Source organism: Lycium barbarum, chromosome 9, assembly GCF_019175385.1.
Source record: "Lycium barbarum isolate Lr01 chromosome 9, ASM1917538v2, whole genome shotgun sequence".
Taxonomy (NCBI): Eukaryota; Viridiplantae; Streptophyta; class Magnoliopsida; order Solanales; family Solanaceae; genus Lycium; species Lycium barbarum.
Window position 1 is genome coordinate 98146932 of NC_083345.1, and position 18762 is coordinate 98165693.

General features: G+C 37.3%; 1 protein-coding gene and 1 non-coding gene across 2 annotated transcripts; both read left to right on the top strand.

Annotated features, from left to right (window-relative positions):
- Positions 1–2047: 2047 nt before the first annotated feature.
- Positions 2048–2153, top strand: LOC132612415 (small nucleolar RNA R71). Its single transcript, XR_009571779.1, has one exon. It is a non-coding gene; the product is annotated as a small nucleolar RNA R71 (small nucleolar RNA).
- Positions 2154–15390: 13237 nt separating this feature from the next.
- LOC132612055 (uncharacterized) lies at positions 15391–18700 on the top strand. Its single transcript, XM_060326400.1, has 6 exons — positions 15391–15683; positions 15821–16371; positions 16443–17032; positions 17190–17577; positions 17925–17993; positions 18606–18700. Exons 1-6 carry the CDS (start codon positions 15391–15393, stop codon positions 18698–18700), a joined length of 1986 nt encoding a protein of 661 aa, XP_060182383.1.
- Positions 18701–18762: the final 62 nt, after the last annotated feature.

An 18762-nucleotide genomic window follows, 5' to 3' on the forward strand; every position in this document is an offset into this window, starting at 1 on the left:
CTCAAGTTTTGGAGGCTCAATAATTGAAGGCTTAGCCAGGGGAGTTGTTCTGTTGTCAAGATCAAGAGATAGTTTCTTCGGTTCATAAGAGTATGAACCCGGGCCAATGAGAGAATTAACTGTTTCAATATAGCCCTGCATGTTATCCGCCTCGAAGTTCACCAAAATAGCCGAAAGTGTCTCATCAAAGTGCTCCTCTTCTAACTGATGCTCCACCGCTTTGTCCATCACATCGAACTAATCAATGACCGAGATGCTCTCATAAGCACTAGGCAACTTCAACCCCTTTCTAGCTTGGAAGGTTACTTCTTCATCATTGACCCGGAATTTTATTTCATTCCTTTCCGAGTCCATTAGGGCTCTCCCGGTGGCAATAAATGGCCTTCCCAAGATAATTGGGACTTCTTTGTCAACCGCACAATCAAGGATGACAAAATATGCCGGTAATAAGAATTCCCCTACTTTAACAAGGATATCATCAACAACCCCTACCGGTCTCTTGATGGTTCTATCGGCCATTTGGAGACGCATGCTCGTTGGTCTAGGTGTTCCCAAACCAGCTTGCTTATATATGGCCAGTGGCATCAAATTAATACTAGCTCCATTGTCACATAAAGCACGAGAAAAATCATGATGACCGATGGTGCTAGGGATAGTTAAAGCCCCGGGATCTCCCTTCTTTTCAACTATTGATGACGAAATAATAGAGCTCACACGGTGGGTGACTCCCACCGTATCATGCTTGATTGGACTTTTCTTCGTCAACAAATCTTTCAAGTATTTAGCAAATCCCGGAATTTCATGGAATGCGTCTAGGAATGGGATATTCATTGACAACCCTTTCAATTGGTCGTAGAATCGTTGGCACTTGGCATCCTCCGTTCTTTTCATCAATCTTTGTGGGAACGGGGGAGGAGACTTATATATTTGAGTCAAGGGTTTAATTGCCCCCGTGACCTTGTTCTTTTGAAAGCTCTCACCAGTAGCTTTTTCAACACTTGGCTCCTCCTCACCCTTTTGAACAATAGGGTGAACTTCTTTCTCTTTCTCAACAATAATAGGCACTTCAATTGGTGCCTCAATTTCTTTTTCAACCTCTTCTTCAATAACCTCATCAATGATCGGCTCGACATTGATAGGTTCAACCACCTTCTGATTTACCGCGTTTAGGATCTTTCCGCTTCTAGTGGAAATAGCTTTGCATGAGGCAATGTTATCGCCTCCACTACCCCTTGGGTTCGGAACTGTGTCGCTAAGAAGGCCCCGTCTTTGCGGTGGATGTTGCTCACAAGAAAGATCTCGCATTTGTGACTCCAGTTTATGAATTGAAGCGGTGTGAGAGCCTACCACTTCAGTCAGATTCTCCATTTTCTTGTCGCTCTTACGCTGGTGGTTGTCCAGTATCTTTTCAAGCATAGATTCCATTCGAGAAGTCCCCTGATCATTGGAAGGACCTTCTCGCCAATTATGAGCGTTAGACATACGACCCTTTGGTGGAACATAGGCATTGGGATTCCGATTACCATAATTGTTGTTGTTGTAATCCCTCCTGTCGGAACCACCATATTCATTTCGGCCATATTGATTGCTTTGTTGTTGGGGTCTCCATTGCTTTTGATAGCCCCCTTGAGAGTGATCGATATAATTGGCATCCTCATTTTATGGCTGCCTCTCTAGATAAGCTTCCTCCGAGACTTGGTACATTCCGGGAGTATGAGGCAGCATCTCTTCGACAACATTCACACTTTTAGATTCTTTCTCCGTAAGCCTCTTTGACAACAAATCCACGGTGGTTTGCAACTGAGCAAAAGTATGATCTCGCTCATGATTTTCTTTGGCCACTGCGGCAGTAGAGGGACTACTATATGACAGGACTTCGCTATCACTCGAGTGCCAAGCTTGATTGTGGGTGGTGAGCTTATCAAGCAACCGTGTAATAATGATAAATGACTTGTCTATGAAGCATCCTCCTGCGGCAGTATTGACAGCAATCTGATTCATTGTATCCAAGCCCTTGTAGAATTTTTCCGTGAGAATAGCATCCGGAAATCCGTGAGTAGGAGATTGAGCTAGATAATACTTGAAATGCTCCCATGCTGAATATAATTGTTCCCCCGGAAGTTGTTTGAACTCAAAGATCTTATCCCGAAGCTCAGCCTTTTTGCTTGGAGGGAACCATTTCTTCAAAAATGTATTGGCTAACTCGTTCCAGGTATGAATAGAATTGCTGGGGAGCTTTTCATACCATTCCCTGGCTTGACCAGCTAAGGAATATTTAAAGACCCATAATCGAAGTGCATCTACAGAAACAGCACCTTGGGATTGTTGAGAACACACATGCAAGAAGTTCTTCAAATGTCGAAGTGGACAATCCTCCGAAGAATTTCGGAAATAACCTTCAAGTTTCAAAAGTTGATAGATGGAACTATCAATTTTGAAAGTAGCATTTCCAGTTCTAGGAGGAACCATGGCAGAAGCATAGTCAACTTCATTGATGAAATCCGCAAATATGTTTTCATCTTCATCCTCTTCTGGTGCAGGTTGGTTCACTTGGAGACCACCTTGGTTTCCTTGATTCCGATTATGTCTTCCAGCCATGTTCACCTGGTTCACCACAACAGCAAACAAGGTGTGATGGAATAGAAAAAGTTTTAAAGAAGAGTACACAACAATTAGTAATTTTTAAACCTTATTCCTCGGCAACGGCGCCAAAATTTGATACGCTCAAATTACACCTATTAATGGCGTAAAGCGGACGTTGTCAAATATAGTAACCCAAACAAGGTTGGGGTCGAATCCCACAGGGAATATGGAGAGAAAAGGGTACTAATTGTATGCGATACTAGTGTTTAAAGGCTTTAGTCCTATTCCGAATATTTTAAAAAGGAGATTTGGTTTGTATTTGCTATTTGGAACTGTTTGAAATTTGTTTGGATTTGGAGAACCAAAGTTGTGTCCCCGCAATGATTAGACGTTATGCTATGGGTGTCAATATGATATATTTCTAATGGGTCGCGGTTATGCATGCACTTAATCTCTAATACACTTCCTAATATTTTCCAATAGTAAGAAAGTATTTCTTTTCATGATTTTCCCAAATGCAGAAAAGTTATAAATAAGGTTGATTAAATATGCCAAGTAGAAATCATCTTATTCCTAAGCGAGTTCATTAAACGAGGGTTAGCGCCCCGAGTCCTTGTTATATTATTTCAAATCACACCCTAGTTCATCTTTCCAAATAAACTAGGATTTGTGCATGAACAAGTGTTTCCAACCACTTATAGAACAGTGACTACGAGAAATAATAAAATACATCACAACCCATTATATATATATATACAATGTTAGATACCCATTACATAGCACCCAATATTTTGGGTCCGCAACTTTGATTAAGGAGACTACTCACGCATTATGGTCTCAAAAGTAGTAAGCAATAAATGAGACATAAAGCTTACAAAGGTAGTAAAGATGATGGAATATAGAATATTGTTGTCTTCACTAAGCTCCAAAAGGGGAGTATTCAATGCTCACCCACCAATGAGACTTTTTAGTTGAGCACAATAAAATCTCAATATCAAAGTAAAACCTAAAATGTCCTTTAAATAGGCTCCAAAAATGCACAGCAAAAACTGACAAAATTGCCCCCCCGATAGCAAGATTGACGGACCGTCGATTGTTCGACGATCCGTCGATTTCTTCGTCTTTTGTAACTTCAGCACTGTGTATCGTTCGACGGTGCCGTCGACCAGTTCGACGCTCGGTCGATCATTCCGTCTTTTTCTCCTCTGTTGAAAAATCCTTCTTGACGACACAAACGACGAAACGTCGATCAGTTCGACACTTCGTCGATGCCTCCGTCCTTTGTTGCCTTCAACTTTGTCATCACTGGAAAATCAGGCATATTGAAGGTTCAAATGACGGTTCGTCAATAGATCGACGGACCGTTGATCCTCATTTCTGGCAACCTTTTCTGTTGTTCTTTGCTTTTTGCTTTTGGGCCATTGTTTTCCTAAAACACAACAAAACATATTAACGAGAACCAGACTTACTTGAAAACAACCAAGATTCATAGTAAAAAGGCGTCGAATGTGCCACAAATCTGCGGCACATCAGCAACTAATACAACCAAAATAAGACTTGTTTCAACAAAAATAATTGTTGTTTTCAAACTTACACTAGCCGGCCACCAATCTTCTATGCTTGTCATTATCCTGAAGTCATCGGCCTTAAATTCATGCAATGAATACATCGTACCCTTGCTCTTCTTGGCATTGACGAATTTTTCAAGCTTCTTCATTTTTTGAGCATCTGCCTGCTTATACATATTTACCTTTTTAAGATCAACAACAGCAGCTGCATTGTGGGGTGTAGAAGATTTCCTTGACCAAACATCGACAAGTGCCTTGGAAATTGCTTTTCCCTTCTTGCGAATGCGAATAAGAGTATAGGGTGAGGTCAGCTTCTTGGATGGATTGACACCCCTCTTGGATAACAAATTCTGTAAAGCAGAATTTGTGTCTTTTTGTGCCTTCACCAACTCCTCAACATTATTTATCAAATCATCCATTCGCTGCTTGCAATAGGTGCATTCACAAGCACATTTCGATGTGTCGGCACCAACAAAGGAAAATCTACCACCAAATCCGCCATAACTAACATCTCCATCAATTGGAGTTTGTCCACCGACATCACCACCAATTGGAGTTTGTCCACCAACACCACCACCAATTGGAGTTTGTCTACCAAAATCAACATCATCATCTATTATTTTTTCACCGGCAATTTCTTCCACAACGTCATCAACAACAGGTTGACCACCAGCAATAACACCACCACCACCAACATCTACCACAACTGATTCCCTTTTGATGGCTGTCACTCCAGCCAATTCTAATTTCATCCCCTCAATCAATATATCAGGAATAGATTGTAAGGGCTCAAAGGAAGCAAGGAATGGCATCTCCAACTCCCGTACTGTCGGGACAAGCCACGGGTGCACAACCTACAACAAAAAAGTAGATATATTAAAATGGTCCTAAATCATGAAATGCAACAGATAACTAGGTTGTTGCAACAGGTGTCATACCTGTTGGACATTGTCCAACAGATTAGTAACTTGTTGCAACAGGTGTCATACTTGTTGGACATTGTCCAACATATTAGTAACTTGTTGCAATAGGTGTCGTACTTGTTGGACATTGTCCAACAGATTAGTAACTTGTTGCAATAGGTGTCATACTTGTTGGGCATTATCCAACAGATGACCAAGTTTATTCTATATATATGTCTTAAGGCTTACCTCTTCCAAAGGAGGGTTAAAAAGATCAACACTCAATCTTGTGTTGCTCTTTGCAGTCAGCCATCTAAGCATTCTTGGAAAAGACACTTCTGAAGGGTAGTCCTTCACTTGTTGTCGGAGGTAAGGAATGGCTTCAAATGCCCAAGCCTAGAAAACAAGATACCATCAAAATTAGAATGATGATATAAATACAAAAAGTACAAGAAATTGACATTGCAAATGCTTTACCATGAAAGCCCAAGGGAAGCCATATAAATTGACTGTCTTCACTATTGGCTTAAGCTCTTTCGATAAATAGTCAACAGTCAACTTGAAGCTTTCCCGGCCCCATCCATGGTTGTTGAATGCCTCATAGTCCTCCGCAAGTTTAAGCAAGCCAAGTGGTATGTTCAGACTTGTATCTTTTTCCATAAGAACACAATGCACAAACCAAACTAAACACAAGGATTGCTTATGCTTTTTTGACATGGTTTTGGACTGCAAATCTACAAGCTGCTTATCTCCTTTGTAGCTTTTTCCAACTAACTCCACCAAACCAGTTTCACTCTTATCTTTTCCACCCTTTCATACTTTCTTGGCTTCTTTGGCTGTCTTGCTAGTCCGGGCTGGCTTATTCAATACAACAGTAGGAAGCTCACAAGGATGACATCCAGGCCAGTAACTATGGCAAACTCTTTCAAGCCAAAGCACACCGGCATGCCACAGTAATTAATCCAAAGCTCATCCTTTGCATCCGAAAGAATTCTACGCTTCATAAGCCCATATACCATTTTCATTTGAAACCGTGCACCGGTCTCTTCAGGAAGATCCAAATACATCCCAAAACAGCTTTTCCTAAAGAAATCCTCTAACCCCTGCTTTTTAAGAATTATCCTAAACATAACAAAGTTCTTGCCCATGCCTGATTTGACCGTAAGATCAACGGTCAAATCATTATTTTCATTCAATGGCATCCTCACGACATACTTGTCAATACTGAAAACCTTGACGACCTCAGCAATGGAAGGTCTTTTATGATCTATGTCCAATCTACTAGAAGATTTTGCAATTAAATTGGCATTCACACTATTTCTCTTCTTTGTTCTTAATTCAGCTATGAACGTCGACAATTGAACTGTATTTTCGGAAGCACTGCCCTTTTCATCATCTTCATCCAATCCATCTAATCCATCAGCAGTTTCTTCAGCTTCTAATTCTTCTTCACTTCGTTCATTTGTATCTACTGCTTCTTGGCTTTGTACTTCCTCTTTTTTTGAGGATTGATTGTCAGTTTGGCTGTCTCTTTCCTCTATATTTGCTGATTCAACAATAGATTTTGCTAAATCAGCAAGATTCTCTAATGATGATTGCACTCTAGCTTTTTTATTATCTCTATGACCCTCAGTTGATTTCTCAACTTTTCTTTTGGCTGGAGACATTTTATCTACACACAGGAGAAAAAAAAAGCTTCAACTGATTAGTGCATCATTTAAAGTAAACAGATAATAAGAAGTGCAACATTTGATCAAACAAAATACAACAAGTAACAGAATTCCCCAACAACTGAAGAATTTGTTGCAACAAATGATGTAACTGTTGCAACAAGTGAATAGGTTGTTGCAACAGATTCTTCAGTTGTTGAATAAGTGATTAAGGTGTTGTATATCTTCTACAAACACAACCAAATAACTGAAGCAATGTCCAACAGATTTATAGTTATTGTAACATATTGTATAGTTGTTGCAACAAATGTATAACTTGTTGCAACAACTATAAATCTGTTGGACATCTTCTACAAACAGAACCAAAAGACTGAAGCTAAGTCCAACAGATTTGTAGTTGTTGCAACATATGGTATACTTGTTGCAACAAGTGTATAACTTGTTGCAACAACTATAAATCTGTTGGACATCTTCTACAAACAGAACCAAAAGACTGAAGCTAAGTCCAGCAGATTTGTAGTTGTTGCAACATATGGTACACTTGTTGCAACAAGTGTATAACTTGTTGCAACAACTATAAATCTATTGGACATCTTCCACAAACAGAACCAAAAGACTGAAGCTAAGTCCAACAGATTTGTAGTTGTTGCAACATATTGTATACTTGTTGAAACAAGTGTATAACTTGTTGCAACAACTAAAAATCTGTTGGATATTTTCTACAAAACACCAAAAAACTGAAGCTATGTCTAACAGATTTGTAGTTGTTGCCACATATTGTATACGTGTTGCAACAACTAAAAATCTGTTGGATATCTTCTACAAACAGTTGCAAAAAACTGAAGCTATGTCCAACAGATTTGTAGTTGTTGCAACATATTATCTACTTGTTGGCACAAGTGTAGAAATTGTTGCAAAAACTAAAAATTAGTTGGACATAGCTTCTATAAACAGAACCAGATAAATACTAGGACAAGAACAAAAAAACCATCTATTGGATATCCACTCCTAAACCCTGAACCATACCAGGACAACAACAGAAAAAAATCATTTATTTCACTACAAACACACAACAACAACAACAACAACAACAACAAAAACAACAATAATAATAATAACAACAACAAGATGGATTTTATCCAAGCTTTTCCTAAACACTTAACCAAACCAAAACAACAAGCATTTACTTCCAAGACAACAGCCAAATCGTCTACTACAGACACATAATCATACAAGTTAAACAAAATACACCAAATGTATGTGCAATAATTGTTTATCCTTTCTTTTCCTAAACCATACCATAACAGGACAACACCAACACCAACATCAACATCAACATCAACATCAACACCAACATCAACATCAACATCAACACCAACACCAACACCAACACTAACACTAACACCAACACCAACACCAACACCAACAACAGTATTTCACTACAAATACACTAAATAGAGGTTTTTAAAGCAGGCAACCTGTTATATCCCGTAATTTTGCACATTTGGATAAATCGAAATAATTGTGGCTAGTAAGAGATAGGGCAATATTTTGATTTTACTTAATATATAAGTTGTTCATGGAAAAATATTGATGCGGAAATATGGAGGAAGGCTAAGGGCAAAATTGGAAATTTGGAAAATAGTTTTCATTAGTTACAAAAATTTGTCATGAAATAAGTGGGCTTGGAAAATTAAAAAAAAAAGGATTTTGGGCTTGAAAAAAAGGCCAAGTGGCCGGCCACCATGAGGTGGGCCTTGGGCCACATGGGAGCCCAACTTTAAATCATAAAATATGTGGACTTGGGCATTATTTTTCATTCTTCTCCTTAGAGTTTTCAAGAACATTCAAGAGAGAGAAATTTGAAAGCAACAAACAAAGGCCATTCGGCCAAGAACAAGAGAAAGAAAAAATTTTGAGGCCATCAATCCTTGGTCCAAAAATTCATTTCTTCTTGAATTCTTACTAATTTCAAGACCCTCTTCAACGTGATATAATTATTTAAGCAAGAAAACCACTTTGGTGACAAGTGGAAAAATTGAAGAAAAGGTAAGAATTGCTATTCTTTTACATGTTATGGAAGATTTATATATGTTGTAATATGTGGAAATGAATGAAAAGTATGAAATTTGTGTGTTGTGGGTGTGGCCGTGTGGGTGTGTGTGAGTGTATGTGGCCGTGTATGTGTGTGTAGTGTAGGGAAGATGAACTAATTTTTATGTAGTAATTTGGTTGTTGTTGATATGTATTCTATGATGAAAATGAGAATTTGATGATTTAAGTTGAAGTTGTGATGGTTGTGGGCCGTTTTGGAAGCCATCGTGGTCATTAACGTAGTTCTTGTATTTGTGGAAATGGAGTTGCTAAAGTGTGAATTGTTGTTGTTGTTTTTGAATTTGAAGGAAGAAATTGTATTGTTGTGGCTTTTGTTGTATTGTAGAGATTTCGGGTGGAGTATAGTGTTGGAGGAATTGTTTGAATATTTTGTAGAATGTTTGAAATGCTTTTGAATTGTATTTGAATGATTTTGGATTAGTAATGAAGATGTGAGCGTTGATATTGGCTTGAATGTACGTAGTCGAATTGAATATGATAAGCTACGTAGAGAAGAAAGTTACTAATGTTAGAATGCGTTTAAATTGATTCTTGATGATTATTAGTATGGTTGTTGGTATTGTTGGTATGGTTGTTGATAAATTTGGCCGAGTTAAATTCTCGGGGATGTTGAATTTACAGGGGAGATGCTGCCGAAATTTCTGTAGACAAGTACTAGTTAGAATTGAATTTCTAAGTACTTGTAGCTAATGTTTGGTAATTGATAACGTTATTGTAGATATTGGAGAGCCCGAGATTTGAGTCGGGATTTGTTTAGCGAACGATCGAGGTATGTAAAGCCTACCTTTCGTTCTTTTGGCATGACCTTTATGAAATGAACCAATAACACATATGTATGCCTCTAAAGATAATCCTATTCTTAGAGCCACTAGGATGGACAACATCTTTGACTTCCATAAGCTATTCCATATGGCTTGATACGTATTTTATGATGTTCGAAGATTCTAGTGGTTATGTTTCCGAATGTTGTTCGAAAGAAAATCGAGATGACTAAAGTTTTTGATGAATACTTTGATACGTAAATATGGTCTTAAAGTCTCCATTTGGTTTGATCCATAATGTTATTCAAAAGTTCCTAATATGAATGATACTTGAATTTCCAAATATGGCTTATGAAATGTTTTTAAAAGGTTCTGTACTTCAAAAGCTCATAACTTTCGTATACTAATTCCGATTGACTCGATACTTGTTTCTGAGCTTTCTGATATCGGTATATATATATTTATTCATCGAGTCTTGGAATCTATTTACTCATATGCATATGGTTTTCTCACTACTCCGCTCGTGCATACTACTACTACATCGTTCGCCGGGTCCCGGGCCGGTTTTGTGATCGTGCGCACTATGTTATATTCGGCAGTATGATGTGTTACGGTTCCCGAGTTCCTCGCTATAGGGCCGGGTACCGCTTATATACGCCGTTATGATGTGATATGGCATATGATGTGTTCTGATGTTGTGATATGTTTTGGTGATACGATATGTTCGGGGATTGTACGGAGATTTGAAACCTTCTGGAGTATGATGTGTTGTGGCGCCAGCGTCGGAGTGGCGACCACGTTCCTGAGCCCTATGCATGGTTTTTATTTGCATTATTTATGTTTTCAGCACAGGTTTTGATATACTAATTATGTATCCATTTTTCGTACTTCTCACTTCAGTTCTGATTTGGATTACTGTATTTCATGCTTTACATACTCAGTACATATTTCGTACTGACCCCCTTTCTTCGGGGGCTGCGTTTCATGCCCGCAGGTACAGCCATTTGTTCTGGTGACCCGCCAGTGTAGGACACTTATTCTGCTATTTGGAGTACTCCTTTGATCCAGAGCTCATATTTTTGGTACATATCTTTTGTTATACATATTTCTGTATATATGACTATTTGGGGTACGGCGGGGCCCTGTCCCGTCATATGTTTCTGTTATGGTTTGTAGAGGCCTGTAGACATATATGTGGGTCATGGGTCGTGTTTGTTCGATTATGTCTGTGACTTGTGCCTTAAGCGGTCCTGTTTGGTATTATGGCCAAAACGGCCCATATGTTTGTATATGTATATATATCCGGGCGATGTGTATTCCGCCAGCCTGCCGGCTTTTGTATTATATTTCTGTTACAGGTGACCGCTTAAGATGACGTTCATTTTCAGTAACTGTTCAAAATAACGTATGCTAAATTTGAATAAGTCTTTGATATGTCGATTTGGTGAGCGAGTGGGTTTGGGTGTCCAATTAGGACACTAGTCACGGCCCACGGGGCTGGGTCGTGACACAACCTCAGCAACTGTCTGCAACTGTCAAACAAGTGCTGAAGTTGCTGCAGCAACTTACTCATCTATTCGAAAAAGTCAACAAGATTGCAAGCCATTTTTTCGAAATCTTAAGGAGAACAAGAACAAAAACATCACAAAAAATCATAATTTGAGAACAATGTACGCTATTTACAAACGCAAAAACCCCAACAAGTCAAACAAATACCCTAAATAAGGGTTTCTCGAACAAGGAACAACAAAATAAACAACGTTGAAGACAAACCCATGTTCTTCTTCTTCTTTTTCTACAACCAAAATCGTCAATTTTTACCAAATAACTTTTGGAACAAGTGAAACAAAAACTTTACCTTGATATTAAAGAAGAAGCAGCAGCAACGACACCTATAGACGAGGGTGAAGAAGAAGATGACAAGAAGAGAGGAGAGATGAGAGACGTCCAAGTGAAGGAGATTAACTGTTTGCTTGGGAGTTTTGATTTTGAAATATGGAAGAAGTGCGAGGGAGTTGTGGGGAGGAACGGTTTGGGAAGTTTTGAATATTGGGTGGGTGTTTTGGGTTTTTTTGTAGTTTGTAAAAGATTAAGAAGTTTTAAAAATTACATTTTGGACCCCAATCTTCTTAATCCCAAATTTAATTGGGTTTTGATGTGGGATGGGCCCTACACGTCACCTTTAGTAATTTGAAGACTTTTTAGTCACCTAGAATTAATTCTTCGAAGAAAAAAAACAAACAAGAAAAAAAGAAGAAGAAAAGGTTGAAATGCGGGAGCGATAATAGAAGTCCAAAACGCAGACGACTCTAGTTCGTTTTCGTTTGTTGTTCGCTAACAAAACTATTTTTCAGTAATTTTAATGAGACAAAACATATTTTTGTAACTTTATTTTTATAACGAGTAAAGTTCATTATTTTTAATGTTGTAATGATAGATAAAATTCAACTTAAATGACGTGATTTCCATTTCAAAATCACTTTTCAATAAAGAAGCATTTCATGAAAGGAGTGGTCCAAATTTCAATAAGATTTAGCCCCCGTTTGGCCATAAGAATTATTCACTTTATTCCGGATTTTTTTTTCACTTTTTTCCGGATTCAGCGTTTGGCCATGAGAATTCCGAATACAACTTGAAGTTGTATTCCGGAATATCAAAAACTTGTTTTTCAATTTTTTTTACTTTTTTAACTTTTTTTACTACATTTCACCAAAAACTACAATTTCAAAAACTATAGCCAAACACAACTCCAACTCCAACTCCAAAATTCCAAAAAAAGTGATTTTTTTTTTTGTTATCTATGGACAAACGGGGCCTTAGAGTCTATTTGGGTAATGATAAAGTAGTTGATAAGTATCTAAGTGTGGAATAACATTTTTAAGTTTTAAGAATAGAAGCTGATTTTATAAATAAGGAATAATTTCAATGAACACCTCCCTTTTTAATTAAATACAAGAAGAACAACTAACTAGAGAGATTCTAATAAATAATAATGTTACAAACATGTCTAATCATCTAATAATTCAAAAATAAAATCAAAATATAACAAACAAAATTATCTAATGGATAGGATAGAGTAAACTAAGCCTAACTAACTAAGAGATTTGATCTTATCTAAATACATCTCCCTCAAGTTAGGTGTGGTGCATCAATACCTAACTTGTCTAAACAACGAAGAAAGGCTGGCTTGGGCAATGCCTTTGTGAGAGTGTCCACATCTTGTTCAAAAGAAGTATGCTTCACAACTACTTGATCAGATCTCACATTATTGCGAACAAAGTGAAAATTCACTTCTATGTATTTCATTTTGATGGGAAAAACTAGATTTTGATTCAAGTAATGGTGGGCATCTTAGAGACGGAGTAGCTTTGTTCACCCAACAAGTTCTTAACCCACGTGAGTTCGACAAGAGCATTGGCAACCGACTTGTATTCAGCCTTAATGGAATAATGAACAACCACTTGTTGCTTCTTAAAGGACCAACAAATTGGATTTCCTCAAAATAGAATATATTCAGGGGTGGAAATCGTATCATCTAGATTTCTTGCGCAATCCGCATCAGCATATATACATAAGTTTCTATCAGTATGATGGAGAATTTGTTGACATCATGTACACGTGGCCTTCATTATTAGAAAACAAGGAATTAGTGATGGACAAAATTTCGTAGCTAAGCAGCAAAAATCCCATGCTAATCTTATTTAGCTACGGATTAGCGACGGATTATAAGAAAATCTAATTAGCGGGGAGCTATTTAACGACGGATTAGCTAGGGATTACCGACAAATTCCTTAGTTAATTCCATGTTCTCTTGTACTGAGCTTAACGTATCTCATGACCCTCTTGACCGCCTTCCAATGCTTAGAGCTTGGAGCATAACAATATGTTAATGAAAAACGAAATATCAGGTCGTGTAAAAGTTAATTAAGTATTGCAGTATACCAATTGTGCCGCGGTAAAGGGTTGCATCAGCCGGCAAAGAACCATCCATCAGTAGCTCGTGGAGGTGCACTTGAACATATGGGGGATGAAACACCTTTGCAATTGGCCATATCAAGAGCAAATAAGATTTAAAGAATATAACTGTACTGTGATATGAAGAGATCATCGGAAATATATTTTACATCAATGCCTAAGAAATAATTTAGACGGCTAAGATCTTTGGGAAAGAACTGACCGACAAGGAACTGATAACAAACTTAATCATATGTTGATGATTTCCAGTAATAAGTGTATGTCATTAACACACCAAGACATAAATTGTGACTACTAGATTTCTCGAAATAAATAGAGAGGCATCAGACTTAGATTTTTAAAATCCCATATGCTACAAGTGAGACTTAAGGGCCTCATACCAAACCTGTGGAGCTTGTTTCAACCCATAAACTGCGTTATTAAGGGGACATACATGAGAAGGGAAGTCAAAGTTGATGAATCCTTTAGGTTGAGCTATTGAAATATGTTCTTTTAAGTCGCCTTACAGGTACGCATTGTTCATGTTGAGCTGATGAACTGGCTAGTTATGTTGTTCTACTATGAAAAAAATGATGCGCATATATACATCTTTAAAGTAAATATTTACAAAACGCGACGACAGTTTTCAGTTTACAAGATATAACAGTACAATACTTACAAACCTATACAAAACCCAATTAGAGGCCAACCCCACGGAATCACGCACGCAAATACCATTGCTTCCTACTCTTCCCATAATATCTCCCTCGATTTTTCTCCCCCAATTTCGCTCAATGTTTTCGCCCTATCTCTTCAGTTTTCATTGAGGATTCGAATGTGATTGAAGAAACAACTGCAACGTTGATAAACAATCAATTCCTCAATCAAAAACCATTGAAGTATCAGAAGTAATACAAATTTCGAGTTCCAAAAAAAAAAAGGAGCAGGTATTTTCCTTTTTTTGTTGTTGATATTTTGTGGAAGAATACAATCTGATTTAATAGAAGTCGATTGATGCATCAATTACCTAAACAAATTATCAATTATATGCGATTGAAATTTCAGAAGAACCATTCAAAATCGTACGGATCAAAGCTTTATTAGTGTAACAATGGCGGATAGCACAATGCAGTCAATAATGATACAACACAGTGGAAGATGGGACGCATCAGGTGAATATATTTGAACTCCAAATACATTATGTTTTGAAGGCAATTAAAAGCATGTAATCTCGTGCATGAAAGAATTTGTATGAAAATTTGTATGAACTTCATATAATAAGTAGATTCTGTAGTAATATATCGTTTTTGTTCAGGAAAAATTTGTCTATTGGAGTATGTATGAATTTTTGTTGAAAGTTGTATGAACTCCGTATACTAGGTAGAATCTGTAGTGTGGAACTGATTTTGTTCAGGAAAAATTTGTCTATTAGAGTATGTATGGATTTTGGTTGAAAGTTGTATGGACTCTGTATACTAGGTAGAGTCTGTAGTGTGGAACTGATTTGGTTCAGAAAACTTTGTCTATTTTAGTATGTATGAATTTTGGTTTAAAGTTGTATGAACTTCGTGTAACAGGTCGATATGTAGAATTCTAAATTGAAGGAATCCAGTACGATTCAAATTCGAACTATAATGGATTGATTTCTACAATTGTTGCTCAACTGGGGATAGATACCACAGTCCAAACCATAATGATTAAATACATTTCTAGTGACCGATGCCCACCAATGATCATACACAACGACATGGGTGTTTGGGTATATTTAGATAAAAAAAAAGAGTACAACGATTTCTTCAGTAGGTTTCCTTTATGTATCACATTGGAGGATAGTGAAATGGAGGGAATTGAATTCCATCATGATGGTGAAAGTAGTTCCAGTTCAATAAACAGGGGTCGAGAAATTCAATCTTCATACATGGGAAATATTATTGAACAGATTGATATGGCTTCAAGTGAACATATTGAGTTGTTGGATAGTTGTGAAACTGAAATAATAAGCGACCCTCGACATGAATTTGTTGTGGAAAAACAGATTTACAAGGATAAAGAAACACTCAATGCAGTTATGAGGCAATATGCCTTTATGAAGCAGTTTCAATTTCAGGTGAAAAGGTCTGGTACAAAAAGGTACGAACAAATATTATTGTTTATTGTAGATAAATAAAAAATGTATGAAGCATGTATGTATTTAAATCACATATATAATATAGGTGGGTGTATGAATATTACATGATGTATGTATAAAAATGTATATTTTTCAATAGCTATCATCTCGTATGCCCTGGTGACAATTGTTCATGGTGTTTAAAGGCCTCAAGTCTAAATGAGTCAAGGCTTTTCAAGATTAGGAATTTCTGTGATGTGCACACATGCTTGTTAAAGGATAGAATTTATGAACAACGTCAAGCAACTTCCAATGTCGTCAGCATTATTATAATGGATAAGTATGAAGATACAAAAACAATATACACACCCAAGGATATATCTAGGGACATGAGGAAACAACATGGTGTAACATTGACCTACATGCAAGCTTATAGAGCGAAGCAAAAGGCAATGATTATGTTACGAGGGGATCCCACCGACTCGTACAGTAAAATTCCAGCCTACTTATACATTTTACAGAAGACATATCCGGGATCGGTTGTAAGATTGGAAAAAACAGAGGAAGACCGTTTCTTGTATACCTTTGTAGCACTGGAAACTTGTATTAGAGGATGGGAGTATTGCAGACCTATAGTGGTGGTTGATGGAACCCATCTTAAATCAACTTACAAGGGGACTATGCTAATTGCTTGTACATTGGATCCAGGAGGTTTGTTTTTTATCTTTTTTTTTTTTAAAAAAAAGTTTATAACTGATTGTATTATTTGTGTATGGAAGCAGGTAGTATACTGCCGCTTGCATATGGTATAGTTGATTCCGAAAATGATTCATCTTGGACATGGTTCTTTGAGCGGTTCAGGGATGCTTTTGGTGAGAGGGAGAACATGTGCTTTGTGTCGGACAGGCATGAAAGTATATGGAATGCGAGTGCAGCAGTGTACCCTGGGCTGCCTCATTATGCCTGTATTTGGCATTTGTGGAACAATTTAATTAAGCAATGCCACAGAAACAAAGAGCAGATGAGGAAATTATACTATGCAATGGCTAAGGCATACACCCTCCAAGAGTTTAACGAATGCATGGGAAGGGTGACCAAAATAGATAGGAAGCTGAGGAGATACTTGTTTGAGATTGGTTATCATAAATGGACACGGATACATGCAACAGTAAAAAGAACATGGACACAGACTTCAAACATAGCTGAATCTATAAACAATGCTACAGTGAATGCTAGGGAATTGCCGGTGGCAAAATTATTGGATTTCATGAGGGAATTGGTTGAAAGATGGAATGCGACGCACAATGAAGAAGCAAAGAATACATTCACAGATCTTACTAAAAAGTATCAAGAAATTATCAACAAGAATGGGGTATTATCACACCGTATGACTGTAAGATAATCCTTCTGTTAACTTATATCCTTTTTTTTTCTGTCATATGTATGAAAACTCTATAATATGTGTATATATGTTGTATGTTTAGTGTATAATTTCTGAATTACTTGTACAAATGTAATTTTGATTGCAGGTACGAGCTTCCACTGAATTTCTACATACAGTGATTGATGGTGTTAGGAGGTTCACAGTGTGTCTTCGAGCTAGGACGTGTACTTGTGGAAGATTTCAACTAGATGAGATACCTTGCGGGCATGCTATGGCTGCTATAGTGTATAGGCACCAACATGGAGCGGAATATACCTCTGCCTACTACAGCAATAAGAATTTCCTAGATACATATGCAATACCAGTTGTGCCTCTTCCATGTGAAAGTACGTGGGATATACCGAGGCATGTAAAGGAAGAGATTGTGTTGCCACCAGATGGTAAAAGACCACCAGGAAGACCAGCTACCAAACGAATGAAACCATTCCACGAGGGGAAATTTAAGAAATCAACAGTGACATGCAGCAGATGTGGTACAGAAGGCCACAATAAGAAGACCTGTAGCAATATTCCAAAGGGAAATTAAATAGTCGACAATGTTATGGCGGTGATATTTTTTTTAATGACAGTAGAAACTCTGTTTTTTTTCTTTTTTAGTAACAGTAGAAACTGACTCTGTTTTTTTTTTTTTTAGTAACAGTAGAAACTGAGTACAATTTTAATAATAATAATGTTGAAAAGTTGATATGAATTTGGTTATCAACATTACGTGTTTGGTTTTGGTTGGCTATAATAAAATCTTATAGTTTGTCTGCAATATGTATGGTTACTGTATGAATAATGTATTTAACAGGCTGATGTATTGTGGTAAATATGTCAGAGCTCACATTACCTGTGGTTTGTTGGTGGACTCACTGGCTTTCACTTGTATCTAATAAGCACCAATCAGGTCAGTTGCTTTACCTTGTATTCATGTTGATAGAATTGGGTTTTACCACAGGAAGGCCTTTTGTGTTTTGCCTTCTGGTTGCTTTTATACCTTTGTTGGACCCATGAATATGCTGCTGTTCCTTTAGCAGAATATGATTGGGACCTTTTGATTCCTTTTTAGTGACCTTATGATGCAAGGAAGAGGAGGAGCCTAATGTACTACTTTCTCTGTTCCCATAATTGCTTCTGCATTTTAGTATACTGTTGGACGGGAGGGTAGGGTCAGGTTGGTGTTTTATGTCTTCTTTTTTACTTCAAGTTGTTCCTTCGCATTTATCTATAATAGATGCATGCAGTTCTGGTGAAGGTTTTGGGCTGTTCTGATTTAGGATAAACTGCACTCTGGTTTTCTTGCTTTTCTTTCCTTCTAATCATTTAAACCAAATAATCTGTTTTGGTTGGGTGGTCATGCATCAGGTTTCTTTTAGTCAAACTACTGTCTATATAAGTTAAAGTAAAATAACTTTTAGACAAGGTGTCTTGCTGTGAGATCCCACGCAAAGCTTGACACCTAAATATGTCAGAGCTCACATTACATTATTTTCAATTTGGCATTTCTTACAATCTGCAGAACCTGAAGCAAGAGCAGCTACACGATTCAAAACGCCTCTCAAACCAAATTGTATGAAAGACGTATCAAATATGATTAATAAACTCAAAGATTAATAGCAAGATGAGTTACAATATTTTCATAACAAAACAGGCAAAAACTTAAGATGGATCCCAAC

Bases quoted from the DNA above. Each gene is read 5' to 3' on its own strand.
- LOC132612055 (XM_060326400.1), top strand. From the start codon at position 15,391: ATGGAGGGAATTGAATTCCATCATGATGGTGAAAGTAGTTCCAGTTCA. The intron at 15,684-15,820 runs GTACGAACAAAT...ATTTTTCAATAG, and splicing joins AAAAGGTCTGGTACAAAAAG to CTATCATCTCGTATGCCCTG. The intron at 17,033-17,189 runs GTATTATCACAC...TTTTGATTGCAG, and splicing joins AAATTATCAACAAGAATGGG to GTACGAGCTTCCACTGAATT.